Here is a 25,322-nt window from a genome sequence, read left to right on the forward strand (position 1 = left end):
TTTCGACATGACGCCCAACTGTGACAAGAATATAATGACATTCTTAATTGTCAAAATGATAACAAAAAGTTTTCACATGTTATAAAGGTTTATTATCAAAACAAGTAGCAGTATAGGAGTCGTTGATCGTCCTGTATTTGACCTTATTGCAGGAACTGAAACTAGACGCCGCGTCCTGTTCATTCGTTTCACATATTCAAAAGGTACATCCGTGTCCCAATAGTTTTTGTCGTTACAATCACTCTTGTTGCAAAATGTGTAGAAAGAATTGTAAACTCCTTTATCAGCACATCCTCGAGCTACTGACCCTTTAACCTTATCCAGTTGAGTGAAACATATTTGTTCATCGTCGCAAACTGTATACTCTACACTAAAAAAACGACACATGTAAGGTAAATTTTTAATGTTCGCGGGAAACGACAAAACAGTGATAAGCTTAAAGAAAAATGTACAATTAAAAACATGAATTCGGTTATTGTAATTTTATAACACCCCAAGGAGAAGGATTTTTATATCCTGCACTGTAGGGGTGTGGTGAAAATGATGTAAACTAGTGTATAGGCTAGTTTCCTATACTTAAAATAAAATATTTTATGCAGTGCACGAAATAAAGCACCACATAATTAGAAGAAAAATATGGGCAGTAGTTATGTTTAAACATAATTTTTATTTAATAAGTCAAAGAGAAAGATATAAAGTAAATGTATTGACCGTGACGTCACTCCTCAGTATTTCATAGTAATTCCATATTACCAAATCGTTTTGACAGTTCTTAAAAAGAAGCTGATTTGACTAGTAGGAAACTAGCCTATTACGGCCTCCAGTAACTATAAGAAGATCATCCCATCCCATACATTAAAATATGACCGTGTAAAAACTTGTATGGTTGTAGTATGCAAGTTCTTACACACATTAGATGGCACCACAAAAAATGCCTTGTTGCCATCGATTATTTGTAGATTGGCGTTAAGTGTCACTTTCGAGCCACAAATCTATGCCAAAAGTGACACTTAACGCCATCTACAAGTATAATCGAAAGCGGCAAGACATTTTTTTCGTGGCGCCATCTATTGGTGTAGGTTAGCGCGTTCTTAGACGGTCGCATTTTAATGTATGGGTTGGTATGATCTTCTTCTATTTAATATATGAAATAAGCTAGGCATCCTCTCCAATCGCGGCTAAAACCTAAAACTGAGATGACTGTAAGGTAAGTTGGTACCTGATTGGCTGATAGGATATTTTTTTTGCCAAAAGTTAATGCTTTTCAAATGGCAAAAAATAACATTTATAACTATAATAAAAATAAATAAATAAAAAACTTACCTAGTACCGTCCATGCAAGTTTGAAAGTAAGTTGCACCAGTCGTATTGCAATATTTACACGCTGAAACAACACCTACGAAAAGACGAAATAGGTTAAGACTCCCAAAATAAGTATGTAATATTTAATTATTTAAATTGGGTCTTCCATAAATAACCTAGGCATTTGTGTAAGTACAGCTTGACAAAAAAGAACAGAAATAGAACTAAAATGTTTTTATAATAGCAACACTTAACTGTTCTCATTGAAAATTGTCAAAGTCTGTCAAAGTAGTTGCTATATGCAAAACGATTTACATAGACATTTTCTACTTTTTATTTGCCAAACTGTAGAAAACAAAAGTCATTTATAAATTCCAAAAATAGTACATTACGATACAAGTGCGGAAAAAGGAAGTCTGAAACGAGTGGCTTAAATCAACACGAGTTACGGATTTCCTTTTCCCATGAGTATCGCTTGTGCGTGTGTATCGCAAAACATTTTTCAGTACAGATGACCCTCCGAAGTTTCGACCTGACACATAATGAACCACTTATCGCACTAGTACGTAAAAAAACCCCATCTGTACTGAAATAAAACATTATGATACAAGTGAGAAAAAAAAGAAATTCGACGATAAATTGAAACACGGCCGAAGGGAGTGTTTTAAATCGACACGGATTACGACTCCCCTTTTTGCACGTGTATCATACGACGTTTTTCAGTACAGTGGGCCCTCCGAAATTTCGACCTGACACTAACTGAACCAGAACCACTGAACTGAACAAACAGTCATATAATTAATACCTGGCAAGCCTGGTTGCTGCAATCTTCTGTTGTCGAAAGACCAATCATTTATGTTTTCATACACGAAGTACTCGCGTTTATCGGCTGGTTTGTCGTTACATAATGTGCATTTGCAATAAAATGTTACATTGAGCTGATGAGGATCATAACACCCACGCTTTATATACTTCGGGTGAAGTTCTGTGTAGCATTCGCTATGATTGCGAGTGAAAGCGGTACCGCAGTCAACGATAGGCACACTGAAACGAAAAATAATGTTTAGTGAACGGAAACTACGGAAAACTCAACACAGAGGATGTTGACATTTATTGAACGGATTAAGACACTGCTTTTCTGGCTAAAAACACAAGATCGTACCCTTATTTTATGCTACAGTCGAAAACGTGTCATATATCATTGTATTCAAATTTGTCCTGCGACATCATTGTATTTATGTAGGTATTATGTAGTTTCGAGTACGAAATATTACACGTTTAGTTATCGTGTGTTACTATTTATTACTTGCGATGTCTAGCTAGTTTATACTATTTTAAAACATAAAAGTAGCTACCTACTCTTATTTATGCACTTAGATACTCAATTATGCCATATAAAACTGTGATTTCCGGGTTCACCGATTACTACCGTACCGTGTGCAAACCTCAGTTTAATATTTGGTTTGACTTAATTACAGAATAATATATTAGAACTTACTTAAAACCACTGTAACAGTTTTCGTCATCATAAGTTATATTCACACCTGAGTTTGAGCCGTAGCAATATAGACATTGGAGTACTTCATCCAAATCAATCTTATCTGCTCTAGATTTTCTTTTTAACGCACTTGTTGTCTCATTGGATTTATTTCCTTTGTCTTCTAACAATTCTTTATACAATTTAATATTTTCCACTGGAGTTCTCCTTAGTCTATAATCATCAAAATCTTCATCGTCGTCCCCGTCAACCAGATCTGTAATTACACTTTCTCCGAAATTTTGTTCGTCCCAAAATGACACTGGGCCTGATGCAACATTCGCCTGTTGTTCATTATTATTTTCAATGTCTCCCCTGATCCCTTGAAACACTGAAAAGAAAATAAGACAACAAACAGGGTTTTGCATATTTAGCTTCATTAGTCTTTTGTAAAAATGTACAAAAATATTTTGAAGGTTGAATGTAAATTGACGTCTGTCATATTGTTAAATAACTGTGAAGGGGCTGTGATGCTGTGAGGCCATCGGGCACCCTTTAATGTAAACAACAATGCTACCAACATAATTAAAGTCAGTTTAATGAATATCGCGGTAGAGGTAGCTTGGCCTTAAAATAAAATAGTAGATTGTGTCGAGATTGTGTCACAAGGGCACAAAATGTCATATTTACGGCAAGATAGTGCACTGAAGATTGAACAAAGTCAAGGACTTTATAAGTGAATCCTCAGAGTAAGGGCCCATTTAGACGGTACGAGAACTCACATACGAGTTTTCTTACATTGCGGTATTTGATGGCTGTGCAAAATTTTATGTAACCTCAACGGTCCGCAATGTAACTAGAATCGCATGCGAGTTTGCACGCCGTCTAAATCAGGCCTAAGGCTATAAGTGAATTAACGCTCCAGGAATTTCCTAGAATTTATTTTGTTCCTCACCTAGCCAGAAGTGTTGCGTTGATCTCTCCTAGCGGGAAATATAAGTGCACTTTCCGGGTAGGTAGGTGATAGAAAAACGTTTATGAAATTTTATTTGATGAAAAGTACACAACAAAACGTATCACGCACTTCCTCGATACTCGCTTACCTATTCATACATGTCTGAGGTACAAAATTATTCAGATTATATGAATTTATTCACACGAAAATAATGCTAATATCCTAAAAGGAAGTAATAAAACGGCGTTACAAGGAAACACTTTTTTGAAATGAAAGAGTCCTAAAATTGCAGGAGGTAAATTACACGTTGTATGTTCAGGCCCATAAAACAATAAAGAAGAATGGACTATTACCTAAATTACTAAATTTTACCTACAGCGTTGATATTAACTTTGCGCAAAAAATACCGACCAAGAAAATTCAATGAGGAGGCACACTCAAAGGTTACGACAGATGGCGCCACCATATACTAATATTACCATGACACTTGCATTGCACAGATAAAGAATTTCATACGTGAGAGCGAGAAGATATGTTTTTTCTCTCTTACATATGAATGACAGTGACATGCTAATGAAATTCCGCAACATGGCGCGTAGATAGTCATATATTTCTGGTCAGGTTTTAGATCATTGATGTGTTTCATCCATTGTCTGATTGTCGGTGCCGCAATCGCATAGTTTCCTGTTCTGAATTTAGTGAACGACTGTACCCAATATATAATTATCTTAAAGGGGGTACCCCACTTTAAGATAATTATGTATTATTATAAAAAAATATGAAAAAAATATCCAAAACAAAAAGGAGGCACACTGAAAGACTAGGACATTTGGCATAACTGCAACTATTGCAGTTACGCAATGCAGTATTTGCTGCTAAGATATTGTTATATAGAATATAAAAGAATAGAAATCATTTATTCTGGCAACACATCAATAGGTGTAAATCAATCGATAAAATAGGATAAAAATTAATAATAATAGGAAATACCGTAGAAGACTATACTATTATATTTAATTTTAGCACGTTGCGTCGCGTCGCCTTAAGAGAGAAGAGAAAATAAACAGGGGGATGATAAAAAATAATATTAATAATTAAAAACAATACGATGATCTATGGCTTAAATTCATAGACATTGTTTCTACAATCTATGCTTTTATGTCAGTTTATTGTTTGACGCAAAGAGTATAATAATAGTATTGGTTTGACGTTACTATCAGCGTGTCAATTGGAAGGAATTGGGACTTTTTCTGTGATTGTGAGTTTGTTGTGATATATGTAATAATACAGTTTTTTATAAGTGCATTCTTTCTGAATATCTAACGGTAAGTATTTCTTTGCCTTACCAAATTACCAAAATAATTGAATTAATGACACTATAACTGGAAACGTAATCGATACTTCGATATCGATACTAATATTATAAATGGTAAAGTGTGTGTGTCTGTTTGTTTGTCCGTCTTTCACGGCAGAACGGAGCGACGTATTGACGTGATTTTTTAGGTGGAGATAGTTGAAGGGATGGAGAGTGACATAGGCTACTTTTTGTCTCTTTCTAACGCGAGCGAAGCCGTGGTCAAAAGCTAATTTTTAACTAAAGGTAAGGTTTACGTTGACAAATAGCATTGATAAATAGAATACCGTAAAACACAAACAAGCCACCAGAGACCAGCGAACCCTTGCAATAAACAAGACTAAAATATGCATCCAATAGCAAAGCTTAAAAGGCGTTATAGCTCGTGTTAAATCAATTACAAGTCGACACCTACCGACTGTGTCTAAATCGTAATCATAAACCCTGTGTATAAATAACTAGCCCAGTCCTCTATTAAACACCGCTGTGAGTAAAAAAACCGAATAGGCGCGAGACGCACTCGCACAACGAGGGTTCCGTACAAAACGATCGTCATAAGAGATTTGAATGATTCACGTTTGTTTTTAATTTTGCGTGATCATGAAATATGTAACTGCCTCGAAATATCAGGAGCTGGACAAACATCAAAAAGGTAATCACGGTCAATATAAGTCTAATGCATAGCTGGGCATTAACTCGTTAATCCGTTAATCGTTAATTAACGAAGTTAACATTTCGATTAACGGATTAACTTTTAAGTTAACTTTAAAAAATGTTATCGGATTCGTTAACTTCCGTTAAATTTCATCGAGTCCGTTAATCGTTAATCCAGCACCCCAAGCGGCTTATTGCGCCGCGAAAACTACGTTCTTACTGCTACTGTAAAAGCCCGTAATACGGCAAAACCTAGGTTTTATCGGTAAAAGCAGATCCGTCGGTTATAAACAGTCTAAATACCAATTGGCGACTTTGGATCACTTATTCGAGATCTTCTAAATCTTATTAGGCGTGCTAGATCGATCACTAACCTGGGAATAGAGAGCAATCATCAGGCATGACAGACAAATCGCGCAACCGACCCATCGAGTTAGAGTTCGGCGCGGGCCTTAGATTACTCTACCAAGTTATCGTGGCCTGTGGGCCATGGAGCTTAGGAGGTGGAGCATCGAGTTGTCATCTCAAATCTCAATCTGAAGAACCGACGCACCACGATCGCGACCGCATGAATGACCCAATAATTACCAATCCGAAGTAAAACCAAGTATTTAGCCAACCAACGGCGGTAAAAGCCCGAAGAGACCGTAATTATTACATTTCTGTTTTTTGCCGATTGGCGTCACAGGTTTTAATGGTTTTTGGTGGATACTTAGTAAATAGAAATACATAATACCTACAGTGGAGTCCTATTTTTAACCGACTTCAAAAAAAGGAGGAGGTTCTCAATTCGACTGAATGTTTTTTTTTGACGTGTTAACGGATTATCGATTAACTTTAACTTCCGCTAAATCTACCGAAATGTATCGCTTTAAAGATTAACGAAGTTAACTTTTTAAGTAACGGATTAACGATTATCGAAGTTAACTATTTGATTAACGGTGCCCAGCTATGCAGACATTTTCGTCATCTTTTCTGGCGCGGACTGCAAAGAAATGGAATGCGCTTCTGCCATCTTTATTCCCTGAAAAACTAAACCCCAGTTTAGACTCTGTTTCACTTTCCATCAGCATGTAACATACAGCATGACAAGGGTTTTTTATTTGGTTATTGAAAATTTATTGTTTTTGGATTGTTTTCTATACTTAAAGTAAAATATAACATTGTTTTCCAAATTTAATAGTTCTGAATAATCAGGAGGTACCAGCTATAAATGAAGATACACTGCAGTGTAAAAAAAATACACGGATCTATTTTAACGTCGAAGTTTTTTTTTCACAGTTTTTCTTCGACATTTTCAATTAAAAGGGTACTAAACTTGCCATACCTATACTTCTTACTTGACTTCCACGCGTTCTCAATATAAAGGGTTTTGACAGAACAAACAGGCGGACAAATAAACGGACAAGAAAATTGCTCTTGAGGTTCACTTTCCCTTTTCAGGCACGGATCCCTAAAAATGGCTGAACCAGAGCTAAACGAGACTTGATAACATCTATCCGTACGTTATTGATGCGCTGAGAAAGGCGAGGCTATGAAATATGGAAGAAGGCAATGGTTATTGCATATTAGTTGCTTTGTTAGTCGAGCGTTAGCTTTTCTCTAAAGAATTATGAACAACGTTGTAAGCTAAGTGAGATACGATTTAATATATTTTTCCTCTCACTAGCTCGGAAACACGTGTTTTGTCCTTTAATACCAGCGGGTAAAAACGCATTTTATCCACTAGTGGGTAAAGTAATTTGACCTTGAATAAATTCAAATTAACTGCTTTAAAATTGAAAAAGTAGGTAAATCTAGTAATAAAGATGATTTACCACCTGTGGAACTACTGGAAGCAGAGATAAACGCATTTTTTGCGTTGTAGTTTCCTCGCTATAGTGAGGGGAAAAGTTTTGTGTTACACTCGGGTGCAAATGTATTTTACTTCTCGTGTGTTAAAATACAACTTTGCCCCCTTGTATAACAAATAACTATTACAAGCGAGCCGTTCTCGTTTTATAGTAAGATACAGTGAGGAAAATCTCGACAGGGGCCCATGTAACTGATGCATTTTTTCCATTATTATACTGTTAACTTGAGTTCCACTTGTATCCACAGAACACGCATGTCATACATATATACGTATAGTGGTCTCTCTATTTAATAATGCTAACATTGTAAAACATGGAAAAAAATGGATCCGTTTCAATTGCCCCCCATTGGAAATTGTCCCACTGTACCTTACGTGCATTTGATACTATAGTGTTTTTAAACTCTCAATCAAATCTAAATACCTATAATCATTGTGTTAAAAGCCATCATGATGAACAGAATAATAAAGTCATGGCAAGATAATTTAACACTGTCAACATGACAGTTACTTTGACAGTCCTCAGGTTCTAGTGTTATTTAAAACGTCAAACTTCTAAGAAATTATGACGTTTAATAGTTTAACTGTTGCTGTTTCTCAAAAATATATCTTAAATGGTATTTAACTTATAATCTTTATAGCAACATGTTCCTAGTACAGTCCGCATCATTAAACATAAAGATAGACTATATATCGAAGCCATTGTAATGCTTTACCTTAATTAAATTAACATATATTATGGGACCAATGCTGAAATATACAATTGTAATGCTTTATAGTTGTAGACAATAAACTCTTGGCAAGAACAGCCTGACAGCGCTGAATGTTGATTGGCCTGATATAAGCGGTTAGACCCTTTTAGGAACGCACTATAAACTTATGCATCGGCCTTTGAGCCGATGGCCGGTACTATAATTCAACCCAATAATGATTCATATAAATTTGCAAAACGAGCGAGAGGTGCAAACTGTGCGAGTGAGCGATGTACTTGAATAATTTGCAAGAGGACCGCGGGCAGAGTTTATAGTGTTGTACTAAATGGTACGAAATGTATCGATAAACTTTTTTTTTTGAGATGGTTAAGAGCGCTCCCTGCGCCAATGACCTTCGATTGGATTCCATTGATATTACGATAGTTTCTTTCAAGATAGTATCGTATTTAAACAGAACAGTTACTTCATAATTCCTACACAGTTCATTGTTTCTGTGATATTTGGCATCAAATTTGAACAATTTTAGAGTCAAAAAGTGGTTCTTTGGTCATAACTTTTGTTTTAATTACTTTAAAATTAAAATCTCTCTTATTTCTTAAGAAAAAAGAAAAAAAAAGTAATCCAAACATATCGATTTCATGTATGTAACACCCTTCAATAAAATGAAATTTAGATAAAAGTGTTTTTAGACCAAATTAAAACAAATCATTAAAAAAAATATGTTTTTTTTTTTAAATATGGTTCTTACGAATAGAGATAAAAGATTGAAGAACCGATGTCCCTTGATCTTATAATTCTACCTGTAGTGCAAATTTAGGAGTTTCAACTCAAAACTTGTCAAGAAACGATGAAAACCATGTGGAGCCTCTTAAGAAGACTAGACATTTTTTGGATAGCCTTCATGGCAGTGACTTTGTATTTAAACTGATGACAGCTATTAAAATTGCTCTATCTTAAGAGATGTTTTCTATTTAGGTAAATATGTTATCAGAAAACTTTCGTTTCTATGTCCACAACTTTTATTTCATTGATTTAATGATCTTGCTGTGGGAAGTGTGGGAGTATGTATGTATGTAAAAGTGTCCATTGCCCAATATTTGTTTAAACAAGTATTCACAACTTCGCCTGAACTTCAATAAGCTTTTTTGTTTATTACACCCCCGTAAACTCCCATTTATGGTGCCTGTTTTAGGGGACTGAATAAACCGATAGACCGTAAACGATAAACCAGCCTACCATTGTTGACACGAAGAACTAACTGCGATACAAAAATATCTGCAGTTCAAAAACATCTTCAAATACATTTCACACTTTTCCCCGCACTATTAACGCGTGTCATTCAGTTTTTATCACCATGATTAAGTTCGGGTTTATTGAAGCATTACTCGCCATCGCCGGTAATTGCAGGTAGTTACGATAAAGCAAAAATAGGCTTAAACACTATCAGCGGGATATCTGTCAAGTGGGACTAGCGATACGGATCGTAATTGGTGGGCGGAGGGTGCACTTGTTTTTATTAGTATGCGTTTTTAAAAGGTCTGCCATTGCTTTTTGTAATAGTGCTTACACGGCATATATTTACGTCGTGCTTGGCTAAGTTTCATGCTAGCGGATTTTCGGCTAGACTGGGTCTAGTGCACATGTACAGTCAACCAATTGGAACCCTAGGCCACTGTAGAACTATGTCATAGTGACGTTATAAATCAGATTGTAAGAAATCTCTTACTGCTTGTCATTTTGACATGGTTGTAGAGTGGCCTAGGGTTCCAATTGGTTGACTAATACACTTAACACAATACATGTGTCAGCCGGCCTAGTCGAAATGACAACCGTTGACGCTAGATGCGCGATCGGTACGCAGTTTGGCCCTGTCGCGCCAATACGGAATAGCGATAGGTAGATAGCTACGATAACGATAACGATATTATCGTAAGCGTTTGTGCATTTGGCTTAGCAAATTGAGCAGCATCTGCCAAGGAGAACTGGTGTACAATCGTTCGTCATTCAACGACCACAACTGCTCTGGCAAGAGTAATTCGACTGAGAAGACGGTGTAGAAAACCTGTGATAGAAATCCCAGTAGTTGATATTCCGTCAACACATTCAGATCAGATTGTGAGTTGACAAAATAATATAACATTAAGGTACAGCGGGGCAAATCACGACTAAGGTGCATATGTAACTGACCCATTTTACAACAACAACAACAGCATACAATCACGCCTGTATCCCATGAAGGGGTAGGCAGAGCACAAGGGTTGTCAGAAAACGAAACTGTGACATTGCAGTGACAGGTTGCCAGCCTCTCGCCTACGCCACAATTTCACCCATATCCCACAGTCGCCTTCTACGACACCCACGGGAAGAAAGGGGGTGATGAAATTCTTAACCCGTCACCACAAGGGGTACAATCCCATTTTACAATCTTTTACAATGTTTGCATTATTAAATAGTGTCCACCGGTTATATATGGTAGGCGTGTTCAGTGGATACACGTAGAACTCAACATCATAGTGTAATATTGGAAAAATGGATTAGTTACAATTGCCCCCAGTCGAGATTTGCCCCTTTATACCTTACTTAATTGGCTTGAAAGTTATTGATTATTACTCAGTGTTGCTCAATATTTGCATTTTCATAAAATACGACTATAATGTATCTAAAAGACTAGTGAGATTTCAGTAAATATATTGCTTTACAACCGTGCAATGAAATGGATAAGAATATGTCTTAATATCAATCTTTATCTATCAAATACATATTAGTTTCCTTTTGTACTGTGCATGCAGTATTTTCGCTTTATCTTTGAAAAAAAAAGAGAAACTTTCAATATAGACAAACACTTTCATCAAATAAATAGGTATAAATTAAAACCATTTATTATATAAATCATACGTAACTCGAGTACTCATTTATAAATTCAAATGAGTTAGAGTGGTCACCGAATTATTCTACTAGACTAATTCAATAAGCAACCCTCGTTTCAAAACTCTCAGCATAAATAACATGGCCTAGCCAAAAACTAGAATTTGTTTAACTACAATTGATCAAAGCAAACGCTCAAAAACAAATTTCTTACTAATGAGCTCTATAAACAATTTTAATTTATGCCTGTCACGATCCTGTAGCCCGAATTTCATGAGCCTGTTTTTACTTTATTAGCATCACATTTTGAGCCCTTTACAAACTCTAATCTGTATACAGAGTGCGTTCCTCTCATCTTTTCTTAGTTAGTAACTCCGGTCCCCACTCAACAATTAGGTCGGAGCTAATTTCTTAAGTCAAGTTATTCGTTCCTTTTGAACGATTTATTGCTACCCGAGGAGCACAAAGTTCACTGAAATCTGTCTTCGAAGCACAATTTAGTATAATTTGAAAATCTGCAATGTAAAGTGTTCGAAGCAAACGGTTTGTTAATAAATTAGGTACACAAAATATTAATTAGCTAACAGGTAAATTTCATTATGTTTCAGCTGCGAGCACAGAAAGCTTTTAACATTTTTGTGCAGTAAATTTTCTGGAGTTCGTTATGAAAGTAATTTCGTTGACTTTGACTTTAAGCTAGGGTATTATGTTTCCAAACATTGGGAATGGGGTGCATGTAAATGACCATCAGTATCGAAAACAAAGACTTATCAATTTCGTTTCAATCACCAGTAATTGTAAAGATAATGCACGCACACACCTAATCCACACACACTTGTAGCTGGACGCTCCTATTGCGCAATGCACGCGCATCATTTCAATGTATGTGTACACGCGAACGATAAGCGAGCGCGATCGCGCACGCACACAACGATAAATAGCGGGAACGCCTCGCCTCGTTTCCGAGAAAAATGTCTCACTGAGTGAATCGTTTTGTACACCGTTCATTGCGGCGCAAAACACTACACTGTTTACAATATGTTCCTTGTGTAGCCGCAATGTATAATGAAGTTTTAAAGCACAAGCAAACGTAAGGTTACATGGTACAACTCGGAGTATTACGTTGAATTCGTGTTTTATGTGAAATAAAAGGAAATAAATAGTATTTACCTATGAAATGTTATCCTATCGGCTTGGAAATTATTCAGGTCACTGCGATGTTTGCAAGTTATTATTGCACACTTCGGCATTTTTGATAAAACTCGTTTTTCGTCGGTGAACAGCGCGCGTGTACACTCGATGACAGCGGACGGCGAACTGGCGGCGGTGTAGGCCCAATGGGCCTACATCTGCGACCAGGTTTCAATGTTATCCGAAACGAGCGATTTACGTGCTTCCTAAATAGATATGGTTTTAAAGCGAGTATTTTTCAAAATATAACCCCTCATGTGCCGTCGGGTATGCCAAGTAAGTCTTTGCATAAATCCTCATCGTAATTTAATGTCGCATAAAATCACTGGTCAGTTCACGAGAGCGTGCAGCCGTGCATCCCTTCACCGCGCCGGCATCGCGCACATTTTTTAGGGCCCCGCACGTTAAAAGACTGCATGTCATTTGTCAACTTTTTTCATTTGATCGGTACTATTGAAAAATAGCAGAGTGAATAGCAATTTATTCACATTTGTAAAAAAATTCAGACTGTTTTTTGTTACATTTGATAAATTGTAATGAATGTTGAGATGAAAGGCAAATGTACAGAGAACCTTTTTTAACCGACTTCAAAAAAGGAGGAGGTTCTCAATTCGACTGAATGTTTTTTTTTTTGTATGTATGTATGTTACTCGATATCTCCGAGAATCGTGGACCGATTTTCAAATTTTTTTTTTGATCGAACGGGTATAACCCCGAGATGGTCCCATTGGCACCAAGTCGGGGTCTGATGATGGGATCTTGGAGAAATCGAGGGAACTCTTCAAATGTTATAGGCACATGTAATGTTCTTAGTGTATTTTTCAAAGGTACACCAGTATTTACGCCTGATGGTAATAATTTTATGTGGCTGAGCTGATGATGGAAGGTTAGGAGTTAAAGGATAATTCTTTCACTACTGTACATATATTCGGACTGATACATATAATATCACTAGGAACCACTAAAAATCAACAAATAAATTAACTTTTTAACAAAAAATAAAACCGCCTTCAAAAAAAGCGTGTTACAAAACACGGAGAAACTAAAAAGCCAAAAATAATAAACCTTCGAATTCAGATTTCTTATCGGATTGCAATAATTTAAACATCCAAATTATAAACAAATCAATTATTTTTGGAGTCGGGGCCAGCCTGCGTATGGTTGGGTGGGGCAAACAGGAAATAGCAAGGCGACGAACAGGTCTGGTACCGACTACAAAAATAATTGATTTGTTTATAATTTGGATGTTTAGATTATTGCAATCCGATAAGAAATCTGAATTCGAAGGTTTATTATTTTTGGCTTTTTAGTTTCTCCGTGTTTTGTAACACGCTTTTTTTGAAGGCGGTTTTATTTTTTGTTAAAAAGTTAATTGTTAATTATTATGTAGCCATACAATTCCAACAGAATAGGTAACTGCTGATACCTATATGTTATGACATCTGCATAAAATGTATAACCCGCTTAAACTCTCAATTGACTCGCCATTGTGGTGTCAATTGAATATTATTTATTTATTTTAACTTTATTTCACAAAAGAAAAATCCTGCAGTACAAAAAGGCGGACTTAATGCTTTAAAGCATTCTCTACCAGTCAACCTTAAGGCTAAGCAGAGAGATTGTGAGCTGTATTATGTTAGTACTTATATACATTTTTTTACGTTTCATACGATTATTTTTTCTGGTCCCTCTGGTGCTTTTCTGGTGGCTCTGTGTGTCTACTAAATATATTATTTTTTTATATACTCGGTAGCAAACAGGCATAATAGCAAACAGGGATAATTAAAAATTATTTTTCTAAAGAGAACCCTTTCACAAAATCCGATTTAACTTAGCTGGCTGACATCCACGGTACTTTATATTACCTGTAATTTTATATTAACTGAAACACCATGGACAGTGGGTGAAACCTGCAGTTTACGGTTTCATTTTGTGCATAAAATGTATGTTTTATTTTTTTTATTACTTTTTGAATTCTAATGAAAGTTTGAAGGGACCATCCCTTTGTTAGAAAAGTCATATTTTTTTTTTACAAATAGCTTTTAGTGTCAATAATGTTTGTACAAAATTTGGAATTCGTTACTTTTATAGTCTCGGAGAAAATAAATAAACCAGTTTTGGGTTTAATCGGGTATTTTTCACCCCAGGGGGTAACAGGGAGATGAAACTTTGTGTAGGATATAAACCTCTTAAAAAGGCATCATTTGATTATTAGTTTCGACCCAAAAACGCTGGGGGAAATTTTTATTAGCTTATCCTGATATACCCTTTGTGTCAGTCCCATTTTGTTACACAGTGTTATCGGTTGTCTCCTTTTTCTAGTGTATATCAACGACTTACCGAAAATCATTGAAAATCATTGCGTACTTTTTGCCGACGATATCTCTATCTTAACACCTTATAACAACACTTCCGACCTTAATTCTGAAATAAATAACATCTTGACAAAAGTAACCAAATGGTTAACCGACCACAACTTAGAAATTAATTTTTCAAAAACTAAACTTATGTCATTTCATCCACACCAAAAAGATCCCCTGAACATATCATATAGCTTTAATAATACCCCATTGGAAGTTGTTGATGAATTTACATTACTCGGGATAGTAATAGATAAACACATCTGCTGGAAACCACATATAAAAAATATTAAAAGTAAAATATCAAAATTTGTTTACGCTTTGAAAGAAATTAAAAAAACGACCGACTTTACAACGGCACTTCAGACCTATTACTTATATGCCTATAACTGGTTAAGCTACGGTGTAATTTTATGGGCAAATAGTACGGACGCACCGAACCTATTTATTCTTCAAAAAAAACTTACCCGAATTTTAGTTAATGATCAAGAAATGAACAGCTGCAAACCCTACTTTAGAGAACATAATATTCTAACTCTTCCTTCTATTTATATACTAGAAATGTGCAAATTCGTTAGGAACTACCCCGAATTATATACTAAACGGGAAGATGTAACAAAAAATCGTTCTATGCGTTACAAACACAGACTTTTACTTCTATCGTCAATTAAAGATGTTCTCAACTGGTCCTTTCGTCATGTCAATAAAAATATATAATAAATTGCCAGACGAAATAAAAGAGGAAACTACTGAAACAGCGTTTTTCCGCAAACTGAAAAATTTATTAATTAGGAAATGTTATTATACTTTAAATGAATATTTAAATGATGAATTTAGCGATATTTAGATATATTTTAGCCATGTACAAAATTATACTTAAGTCTAATTATAAGTGCCTTTCTCTCTATAACGTGCTGCGCCCAACAGGGTACATAATGCGATCTGTATATATATTTATATCCCACCTGTGTAACCATTATGTGCAATAAATGATTGAGTATTGAGTATTGAGTATTGAGTATTTTTGTTCGTTTTCATACAAAAACGTTAATTAAAGTTAGAGCCACGCAGTACACAAGTATATTACGTTATATAATTATACTCATGTTTTAGAACAATATGTAATTAGCCGTCGAGTATGCAAGCGCATTTGTGTTTGCTTTTCATTATTCTCGCTACATTTTGACGAACAGCCCCCATTTTGTTCCCAGGTTAAAAATGTAAATCCTCTTCCAGGCCGCGGGCTTAGAAATTAAGCCTACTGTAATGCAGTAGCCACGTTTTTATTTTAAAACTGAATTCCTGCATGTTTTGGGTTAGTGGCCGGTGGATTATTTGGCTGAAATTATTTGGCTATTGTTTTAAATATTCAAATTTTGAATTACTATTTTAGTGTCTAATTATAATTACCTTTTTAAATTAACAAACAATTAAAAAATAGGGCATTTTTTTAAAAGATACAGGTGTCAATCTGGTCACGCATGATAATTCTGATTATTATGATAGTATTATCAAAAAAATACAGTGCATTATAAGCGGCAATTTTTGATACAATTTGAGGTTATGTAGGGGCCTACGTAACTATAGAACAAAATTACGAACAGTAATTTGCCTGTGACTTTTGTCACTGAACCTTCCTCAAGACATAGGTATATAGGTCTTAAGATATATAGGAAGGTTAAAGAAATAAATTAGATTTTTTCTTCTTAACTCACATCAAGACAGTTATAATACTTTATAATTATTATTAAGATACCTCAACAAAAGGAAACAGTACAATACGAAATAATTATGATAAGTAATCCTAAACATAAAACGTGTTTATCAAAGTTTAAATGATTATATTTAATCAAAATTGTTGCCGTAATTACCTACCTAAGAATTTATCTATTACAGGTCCTTGTTCAAAGGTAATTAATACCGTTTGATTGTGGCGTTACAAACGCCTCACATTGTCGTGAATTGCCTATCATAATTTATGGAAATTAGACTGTATTGTAACAATATTGCCGTTTAGTGACAATATTACTGGAATGTCCTTAAGGTGGGTCAATGGTAATTTATGATTATGACTGTACTTATCTAATATAAAGATTGAAGCTAATATAATATTTTTGTAAGTAAATAACAATAAACAATTAAAACAAAAGTCACCATTAACATTTCTATTAAGAGCGACGTGTGAGCGTAATCAAAATAATTATTAAAAAAACCGTGTGGTACCGGGTTAAGAATTTCACCACCCTTTTCCTCCCGTGAATGTCGTAGAAATTGACTGCGGGATATGGGTTTAATTGTGGTGTGGCGATGGACTAGAACCTGTCACTGCAAGACCACAATTTTGTTTTCTTTCTACCTCTTAATTGTCAAGAGTGATACCTACTGAAGCTTGAAGAAGAAGTGTTTTGTGCTCTGCCTGCGCCTTGTGGGAAACATTAATAATACATAATTATACCTACATATTTGTATAAAATTAATTTGGAGACGAACTAAAATAACCCATTACCAGTTTTAATTTTCTTCGACAAAATCCTTTCGAATAACTACTAAAATCTTTTTCCTATTTCTTTATAAATAGTTGGCGTAAACTCTAGAAAACACCCCGTCGCTATCTGCTATCTCCTCTCTCGGGAAGCGGCGAGCAAAAAACATCGTATATATAAATGTTCCGGTAGCTTACTCTAGGGAAGCAAAATACACTGTTTAAGAGTACTCTGTAGTTGAGCTTTTGCATGAAATAATCGTTAGTTTTCTAGTTTTATTAGTAACAATTATAAGTCTAGTAAGCTTTGGGGTTTAGTAGAAAACGTAATAAAACTCTCGTGAGCAGATAACAATGCGTGGCAATTTGTCTCAACATAATTATGTTTCAGAAATAAAAACTTATTTGTCTTTTTATTGTTACAGGTTTGTCTTTCAAGCTTCATGGAGTGCTGGTGAGTACAACTCATATCATTCTTTCTTGTGTTCGTAATAACTAAACGAGTGTTGTTAGGACATATTTTTATTTTAATAAATTTAGTTTTATATAGCTGTCCAAAACTGTGGTTGCTAGAATCGCATAGGTATAAAATCTACCTCAAAACAGAATTCATGCACTTTCCACGACAAACTAATTAATTTTATTTAAATATAGTTTTATGAAATAGACAAAAAATGCTTGATAAAGATCTCACTTCCTTAGGAATGGATATCTTTTATAAAAGTCTAGATACAAAATAAATGGTTAGCGACTAAAACTAGCTGCTAGTCAGTTATTAAGAAGCACAAGTGGGAGTGACAGGCAAGGATAATCTAACTATTGTGATTTATCTACAAGCTAGAAGTATCTAACAACGTGTCGAAATGATTGGTTGCAGTCACACTTCTGTCGCTAGTTGAGTGCTAGGGTTTTGTAAGTTTGCTGTGACTTAAAACGCAACAGGAGGGGTCAATTTTCCATACAAACGCTCTCGACTATTTCCTCCCTGGTTTTAAAAGCTAGAACATTGTTTTTTTCAACACACATTATGATTATTTTTATCTGTGTCAGACCGTTTAGATTTTTTTGGTATTTTGATTTTTATAGACGCTAGAGCCCATCAAAATTTCCCAAAAACGGCCTTTTTCATTATGACGCATTAAAGGTGTGATATTCAAAATTGGTAAAATTTAGCCAAAAACTAAACGGTCCGACACAGATTATTTCATTGTTATTCAGATTCTCAAATTTCGTTCTGATTGATTAAGTTTTGGAGGAGGAAACAGTCGAGACCGGCACCTCGATTTTAAAGATTTTTATGCAATATCTTTTAACTGAGTTGTTCTTAATGGACAATTATGTTTTGATAAATCTAGTTAATAACACGAGTGTATTTAATTAAAATTACCAAATTGAAAGGAGCCCCGCTTTCAATTTGGTAATCCTTTCCATTTTATCATTTTCGCTCCTGTTGCGTCTTAATGATTCTACTATAGCCTTGTGAGGACTGGTGACGTATGACGTCATGCTATTCAGGTAAATTTTAATTAGGTATGTACATAGATGCAAAATACTTTATCTGATACATTTATGATATGAGACAGGCAGAAATGAGAAAAGGGTAGTCGCGAGCTTATGTCTAATTACTTATATCAATTCTTTCTGCACAGAATTCATTCTTATAATATAACCATGAGGTTGAATGTCATTGAGACCTTCAAATATTTACTTAATTTTTCTTCTCTCTAGCGTTGTCTTTATATCGTACGCCGTTTTTCAGTACATACTTACCTATGACCCTTTGAAGTTTCGACATAGGTAACTACATAATGAAATGAACCACTTCACGCACTAGTGCGATAAAGTAGCACCCTGTGACTAAAAATGGGCCATTTTTTTCAAAGTTGTCCAGTGTCCACCCCACTTTTTTTTTAGATTTGGATTTTTTTATGTTTTCCACTCAGAATCGCGAGCTCTTTCAATCCTAATAGGAGAAAAAAAGTGTCCCAAGGTTTTTTTCCCATTCCGTTACCACTTTTTCATACATTTTGTATGGCGGTAACGGAATGGAAGGTTCGAAGAAATGTATGGAAATCTTAGGACATTTTTTTTCTCCTCTCAGGAACGTAAGAGCTCTCGATTCTGAGTATGAATCGCGTAAAAAATACCCATGTTGCAAAAAAAGTGGGGTGGACAACTTTGAAAAAAATGGCCCAAATACGTATAAAACTAAAAGTATTTCGCGTGATACTCCTGTAGATAAAATTGACTACGCACATGCCAATACTTATCCTTATTATTACTTCAATTATGATATCCTAGGGTATAGTGAAAAAGGTCACAAGCCCGAGGTGGGACTTGTGCCCTTTTTTACCGAGTCAATTTGAGTTATACCCTTTTTCAGATACCCCACAGATATAATTACGGGCACTTGTAGTTCACTCACAGATCAATTATATCGAGAATTGAATGCGCATTGTAATTGTCTCGCTTGAATAATTAGTGTTTTGACAAATTGATTCATTTGGGGGATTAACACGGGCAAACACTTCTGTGTAGGTACAGTCACCTACATTTTTAAATATTTCAGTATTTAAGTTGGAAAGAAACGCTTTTGTCTCCCTCTGAATCTTAGTCCTTATAAGCTCTCATTGCTAATTACTTGACTACTTGGTTACAATAATTATGATCAAGATTTTTTTTTGTTCTTAGTTCACCAGATCTTACGAATATGTTATGAAGTATGTTGTGAGAACGACAATCAAGTCAGGTACGTTTCCGTCAATTCCATGGCACAGATTATTAATAAGTTACTAACGTAACAGATACTTCACTTACCGGCAAAACGACAAATACCTACGCTTTATATAACTAATACTAATAAGTTATTACGTAAAACTCAGAAGAATAGTTGGTAGGTAACGTGCCACGCGACTACACAGGCGGGCGCGTGGCGCCCCTTGGCCACTTGTTACCTCAAGGCAACAACTACTATTGTCCCAGATTTGTAAGAACCTTGACACATGACAGCGTCCACAATACGTAAACTCTCGCAACCTAATGAAATTTTAAATAAAATCCTGTAATAATATTTAAAAAAATCAAGTACTTAGTAACAATATTTCGCTTACTTTAAACATAATCTAGTACATGTTACATTTTTGCGGATCTTCGTTAGTGAGTATTTTACGATATTAATTTATCACGCAGGATTTACTTATTATGTCATTTATAATTCATTTTTAAAAAAGTGCGTCCCCCCCCCCTCTAACTTTTGAACCATATGTTTAAAAATATGAAAAAAATCACAAAAGTAGAACTTTATAAAGACTTTCTAGGAAAATTGTTTTGAACTTGATAGGTTCAGTAGTTTTTGAGAAAAATACGGAAAACTACGGAACCCTACACTGAGCGTGGCCCGACACGCTCTTGGCCGGTTTTTATTTTTTATTTTTAAACTAGTGCTGTGGCAGTCTGTCATTTCGATTCAAATGACATTTCAGTAAGTTAATATAAATCGTATAATTGTTTAAGCGCCTCCTTGTACATAGGGCCTAATCGATTCAGCCAATTCGAAATTAATCGTTAGATTTGGCAAACGATACGTCTTAGCCACATCGCAACATACTTCAAAACAAATGTGTCAAAAATGTGAACTTACAAATCCGGGACAATAGCGGGTCTGTTCTTAACACGCGACCGCGAGCGAGTGACGGAAGCCTGTCCAGTAGGCCTAGCACATGATGGCCGCGAGAGTATGTCGCCGCGAGATAGACTACCCGTCCTTATGTCATTAGTACAGTTAGAAGAAGACGTGTCATCTATCTCGCGGCGACATACTCTCGCGGCCATCATGTGCTAGGCCTACTGGGGTAAGCACGGTTCAGAGATATAAAGAAGCTACACTTTTTATTGTAGCTTACCTTGATGCGTCATGACCCATCAGAATCAAAACTATAACTTTTTGCTGTCATATAAAATAGTCTTTACGAACTTACATCATAATATAAAAACTCGTACAGCAACCCCTCGTATCTGTAACTAATATCACCTATTAATTATATGATTAACCTCTTGCGTCACCGAATTCCGATGGGTTACGTCATCTTACGCTGGCCACTGCCTGCCTGATAGGGTTTCATTCAACCCTCTTATCATAAAACGTCTCACATACTTAAGAAAATGAGGTTGCTTATGACCTTTTATTGACAAGTAAATTGGTTTTGCGGTCGATTGAAACCATGTGATGAGAGGAAAAATTAAAAGGTACTAAGAAACTTGAAAGATTGGTCTACTGTTTGAGAATGATGATGTTGTTTCTCCTTATAAATGTTACTTACCCGAGACTTTAATTTGTTACAAGAAATGTTTTATGGTTTTCTGACATAATTCAATATTTTGCCTGTTTCAGGCCGCATAGTTAACTTGCCTTGCTCTTTGGCTTCGTAATGAACGAAACGCACTAAGTACCACTGTCGCATCTATACGGAAGAGCAACAGAGAGGCATATAAAACGTTATATTATCATTCACTGCGCAAGCGACTGTAATATTGGCTAATATTTAACTGTTTCTTTCTCAATTAAATTGTAACTGTTGTAACTCATTGGAAATATTTACCACTTATTTCAAAAATCAGCGGAAACGCCCGACCCATGGCAATGGGTCCGCGCCAGCCGTCGCCCCGTTAGCAACACAATGTTAGAGAAGCCAACCCCATCGCCAAGCAGGTGATTGTGAAAGACGGACCGGAATTTCTTCTGTTTCCCAAAGTAAATAAATTTATCTGCTTTGTCTTTAAGATTGTACACGCAATGGCCTGCAGCTCATCAATCTGGTTAAGATTTATTGACAGAGTAAAGCCTTGCGTTGATGCAGTGGTGTTTTTTTACCACAATTGGCTGCCGTAACGCGATACCGCCGTGGTCAGCCTCCACAGTCCAGTGCCCGCTCGGCGTTCCCAGGCTTTCTAGACACTTGCACAAAGTACACATACCTCCGTAGATGGAGAAACAATTTAGGGCTGTTTAAAACTCATTCTTATCACGTTCTAAACAGTGTTTTGTATAGACTGATCCATCGGCAACGCGCGATTATTTTTGAAGTCTTTTTGTAGTAATTTAAATTGGAGATAGGCATATTTATCGGAATAGTGCATATTTATGATCCCTATAACAGATCTTCTTATTCGTTATTGGCAAACAAATTTAATATATCTTAGTACAAATATGAAAGACAACAAAATTGCAAGAACTAATTAAAATTAAAATACATGAGACGTTTTAATATATCCATGGTTTGAATTTGTGCAGTATTATTTAGACGACCGGTCTGGCGCAGTCGGTAGTGACCCTGCCTGCTACGCCGCGGTCCCGGGTTCGAATCCCGGTAAGGGCATTTATTTGTGTGACGAGCACAGATATTTGTTCCTGAGTCATGGATGTTTTCTATGTATATAAGTATTTGTATATTATATATATCGTTGTCTGAGTACCCACAACACAAGCCTTCTTGAGCTTACCGTGGGGCTCAATCAATCTGTGTAAGAATGTCCTATAATATTTATTTATTTATTTATTTATTCATGAAAAGAGGAAATCGGTAAATACCAAACCGAAAGCAAGTCAACTCATCTTAATCTTGAAGATCTAAGTACCTAATTCAGCATCGACTTGGTACATTGAAAGTGCCCGTTTCAATTAGTTTGTTAGACTGATAATCACAGACTGGCTCACTAATTGTCTTAGATTGGGCCCATGCAATTACCAAAAGGACCAATACTCCCGTTGTGTAGGCGTAGTTGCCTCGTGAGAGCCATTGTTATTGTGAACTTATGTATGGTAAGAGACATAAATTTATGCTTAATCTAGAATCACGATTTTATTATGAAGACATGTCACGGTAGGTACGTAGGTACTTGTTAAAAAAACATGCATATTCTGGAACTCATTTGAAAATTATACCTACATTTTTAACAGCATTTCCATGACATATGAATATTCATTCAAGTGCACTGTTTCGCAGAATGAGCGCAGTAAGACGAGCTGAACCCTCGGACAAACGAGTACATCTCGCTTATCCACAAACATATAGTCACGCCTGTTTCCCTGTGAGGTACGTAGAGACCACGCATTTACACTACGATCCTGACGTACCTCTTTCATTTACTTCGCTTTCATTCTTCATACGAGCTCCGGTTTAAAGTGCTCCTAAAAAGCTCCTGACATCGTCCTTCACTTCCTTTAGTTTATGATTAGTATTATTGTTTTTATTTTAAGAGTGTTGTTAACAAATATATGCATTACATTCAACAAATATACATATTCATCCTTCCTTTACTATTTTATCACGCCAGGTCCACAGGTGTAGGTTTCATTATAAATATAAATATTGGGGGACACGATTTAGCTCTGTGGGGGACACCTTAGACAGATCAACTTAGCCCCAAACTAAGCCCCCAACTTAGCCCCAAAGCTTGTATTATGGGTGCTAAGCGACGATATACATACTTTAATAGATAAATATATACTTAAGTACATAGAAAACATCCATGACTCGGGAACAAAATATCTGTGCTCATCACACAAATAAATGCCCTTACCGGGATTCGAACCCAGGACCGTGGCTTAGCAGGCAGGGTCACTACCGAACTGAGCCAGACCGGTCGTCATTGCTACTTATTTTTTAAGTACCTCAAATCATGTTGGATTATTTATGTCATTTGAATATGACTCCAATGATAAATAAATAGTTCACAGATAGATACGCTGGTTCGCCGCAACGCTCAACTAACCCGTTCGGCATGTAGGTAGTAGGAATTCACTGCACGCTAACCGGACGAAATTGCCAATCAGTTAATGACTGTATACATACGTATAGTTATATACAATGTAATTAGTGATAGGTTGTAATTGAATCATTTGTGGCGCACTGCTTGAACAGTATACATTGTCTATTATCTCAAGTGTATGCTTAATCCTTGTGTGCCTGTGATGTCACAGTAGCTCGGGAAATGCTTAAATAATAATTTGTACTTGGGTAACATGTATTGCTCCTATAGATAGACACTATAGACAGTGGCATTTATAAACCTGAAATAAATGTATGTAAGTAGGTTCCTTTGGGTCTCTAATCTCTATTAGTTCCCATAAAGTGTATTATGTCATAATGTATTATTTGTCCACATTTTCCTTCGTCATAATTAAATTTGTTTTTTCTCAGAAACGCGTAACTTTTCAGGATTGCCAAACAAACCTAACCTAACCTATCTATAGATGATCTTAAAAAAAACCATCTGACTTTCAATCATTATGTCAAACATGGGAAATAATTATGTAAGTTGGACCCTGCAGTTAAGATTAGTTTCCTGCACCTAAGTAGATATTAATATATACCTTACAATTAGGTACTTCCAGCAATTTATGGTCAGTTCCGTTGGTATAACTCTTGGGTCGTCTCATTCGCTTTTCGTCACGTTCCTAAATTTGTCCGATTCTGCTTTCGTCAGCCAATCCGTCTCGTTCTTGACTCGTCATAATCTTTTTTCAGCATGTTCGCTGTTAAATCTATGTTTTTCGTGTTTTTTCGCAGTCTTAGGTCGGTACTAACTTAAAATATGTCCAAATACGAAATGACGAAAAACGATCGAGTTGAAATAAGAAAAAGGCCAACAACTGATTATGGTCAAAGACGATAATGAGTGCAAACTAAGTTAACGAATGAAGAATGGCTGACGAAACCAGAGTCGGACAAATTTAGGAACGTGACGAAAAACGAACGTGTCGACCCAAGATTATACCGTACCGATCCATGTTACCTTCATTTACCAAATATACCGCGGACAAAAATGAATTAAAACTCACTCTATCAAGTTTGCCGCAAAACAAGCATGCCAGGTTCATGGTGATGGTGGTTTACCGAAATTACCACTTTCCTCTTTTTGCCGAAATTATGTAACTATTTTAAAAGCGCTCTGAACATTTTTTTGTAGTTTTATAATAATATTTACTGCAAAGTACCTACTACCCAGATGCTCTAGTAGCTTTTTGCGAATGAAAACGTTTTTAGGTTCCAAGCAAGCAAGTGCTATTTTTCTTTTGTTTTATTTATTAGATAGATAAGATGGACATATATTATCCT

At 35.8% G+C, this 25,322-nt stretch overlaps 1 protein-coding gene across 1 annotated transcript; it reads right to left on the reverse strand.

The window, feature by feature from the left end:
- Positions 1–72: 72 nt before the first annotated feature.
- Positions 73–21,120, reverse strand: LOC125229832. The gene is made up of 5 exons (XM_048134774.1): positions 21,108–21,120; positions 2,801–3,170; positions 2,108–2,346; positions 1,324–1,396; positions 73–370 (listed from the first exon to the last, which is right to left on the reverse strand). Exons 1-5 carry the CDS (start codon positions 21,118–21,120, stop codon positions 73–75), a joined length of 993 nt encoding a protein of 330 aa, XP_047990731.1.
- Positions 21,121–25,322: the final 4,202 nt, after the last annotated feature.

This window comes from Leguminivora glycinivorella, chromosome 9, assembly GCF_023078275.1.
Source record: "Leguminivora glycinivorella isolate SPB_JAAS2020 chromosome 9, LegGlyc_1.1, whole genome shotgun sequence".
NCBI lineage: Eukaryota > Metazoa > Arthropoda > Insecta > Lepidoptera > Tortricidae > Leguminivora > Leguminivora glycinivorella.

What these genes read in the sequence shown, in the direction of transcription:
- LOC125229832 (XM_048134774.1), bottom strand. An exon ending in AACTGTTACAGTGGTTTTAA is followed by an intron (nt 2,347 to 2,800) that starts GTAAGTTCTAAT and finishes TTTTCGTTTCAG; the next exon opens with TGTGCCTATCGTTGACTGCG. An exon ending in ACTTGCATGGACGGTACTAG is followed by an intron (nt 371 to 1,323) that starts GTAAGTTTTTTA and finishes TCGTTTTTTTAG; the next exon opens with TGTAGAGTATACAGTTTGCG.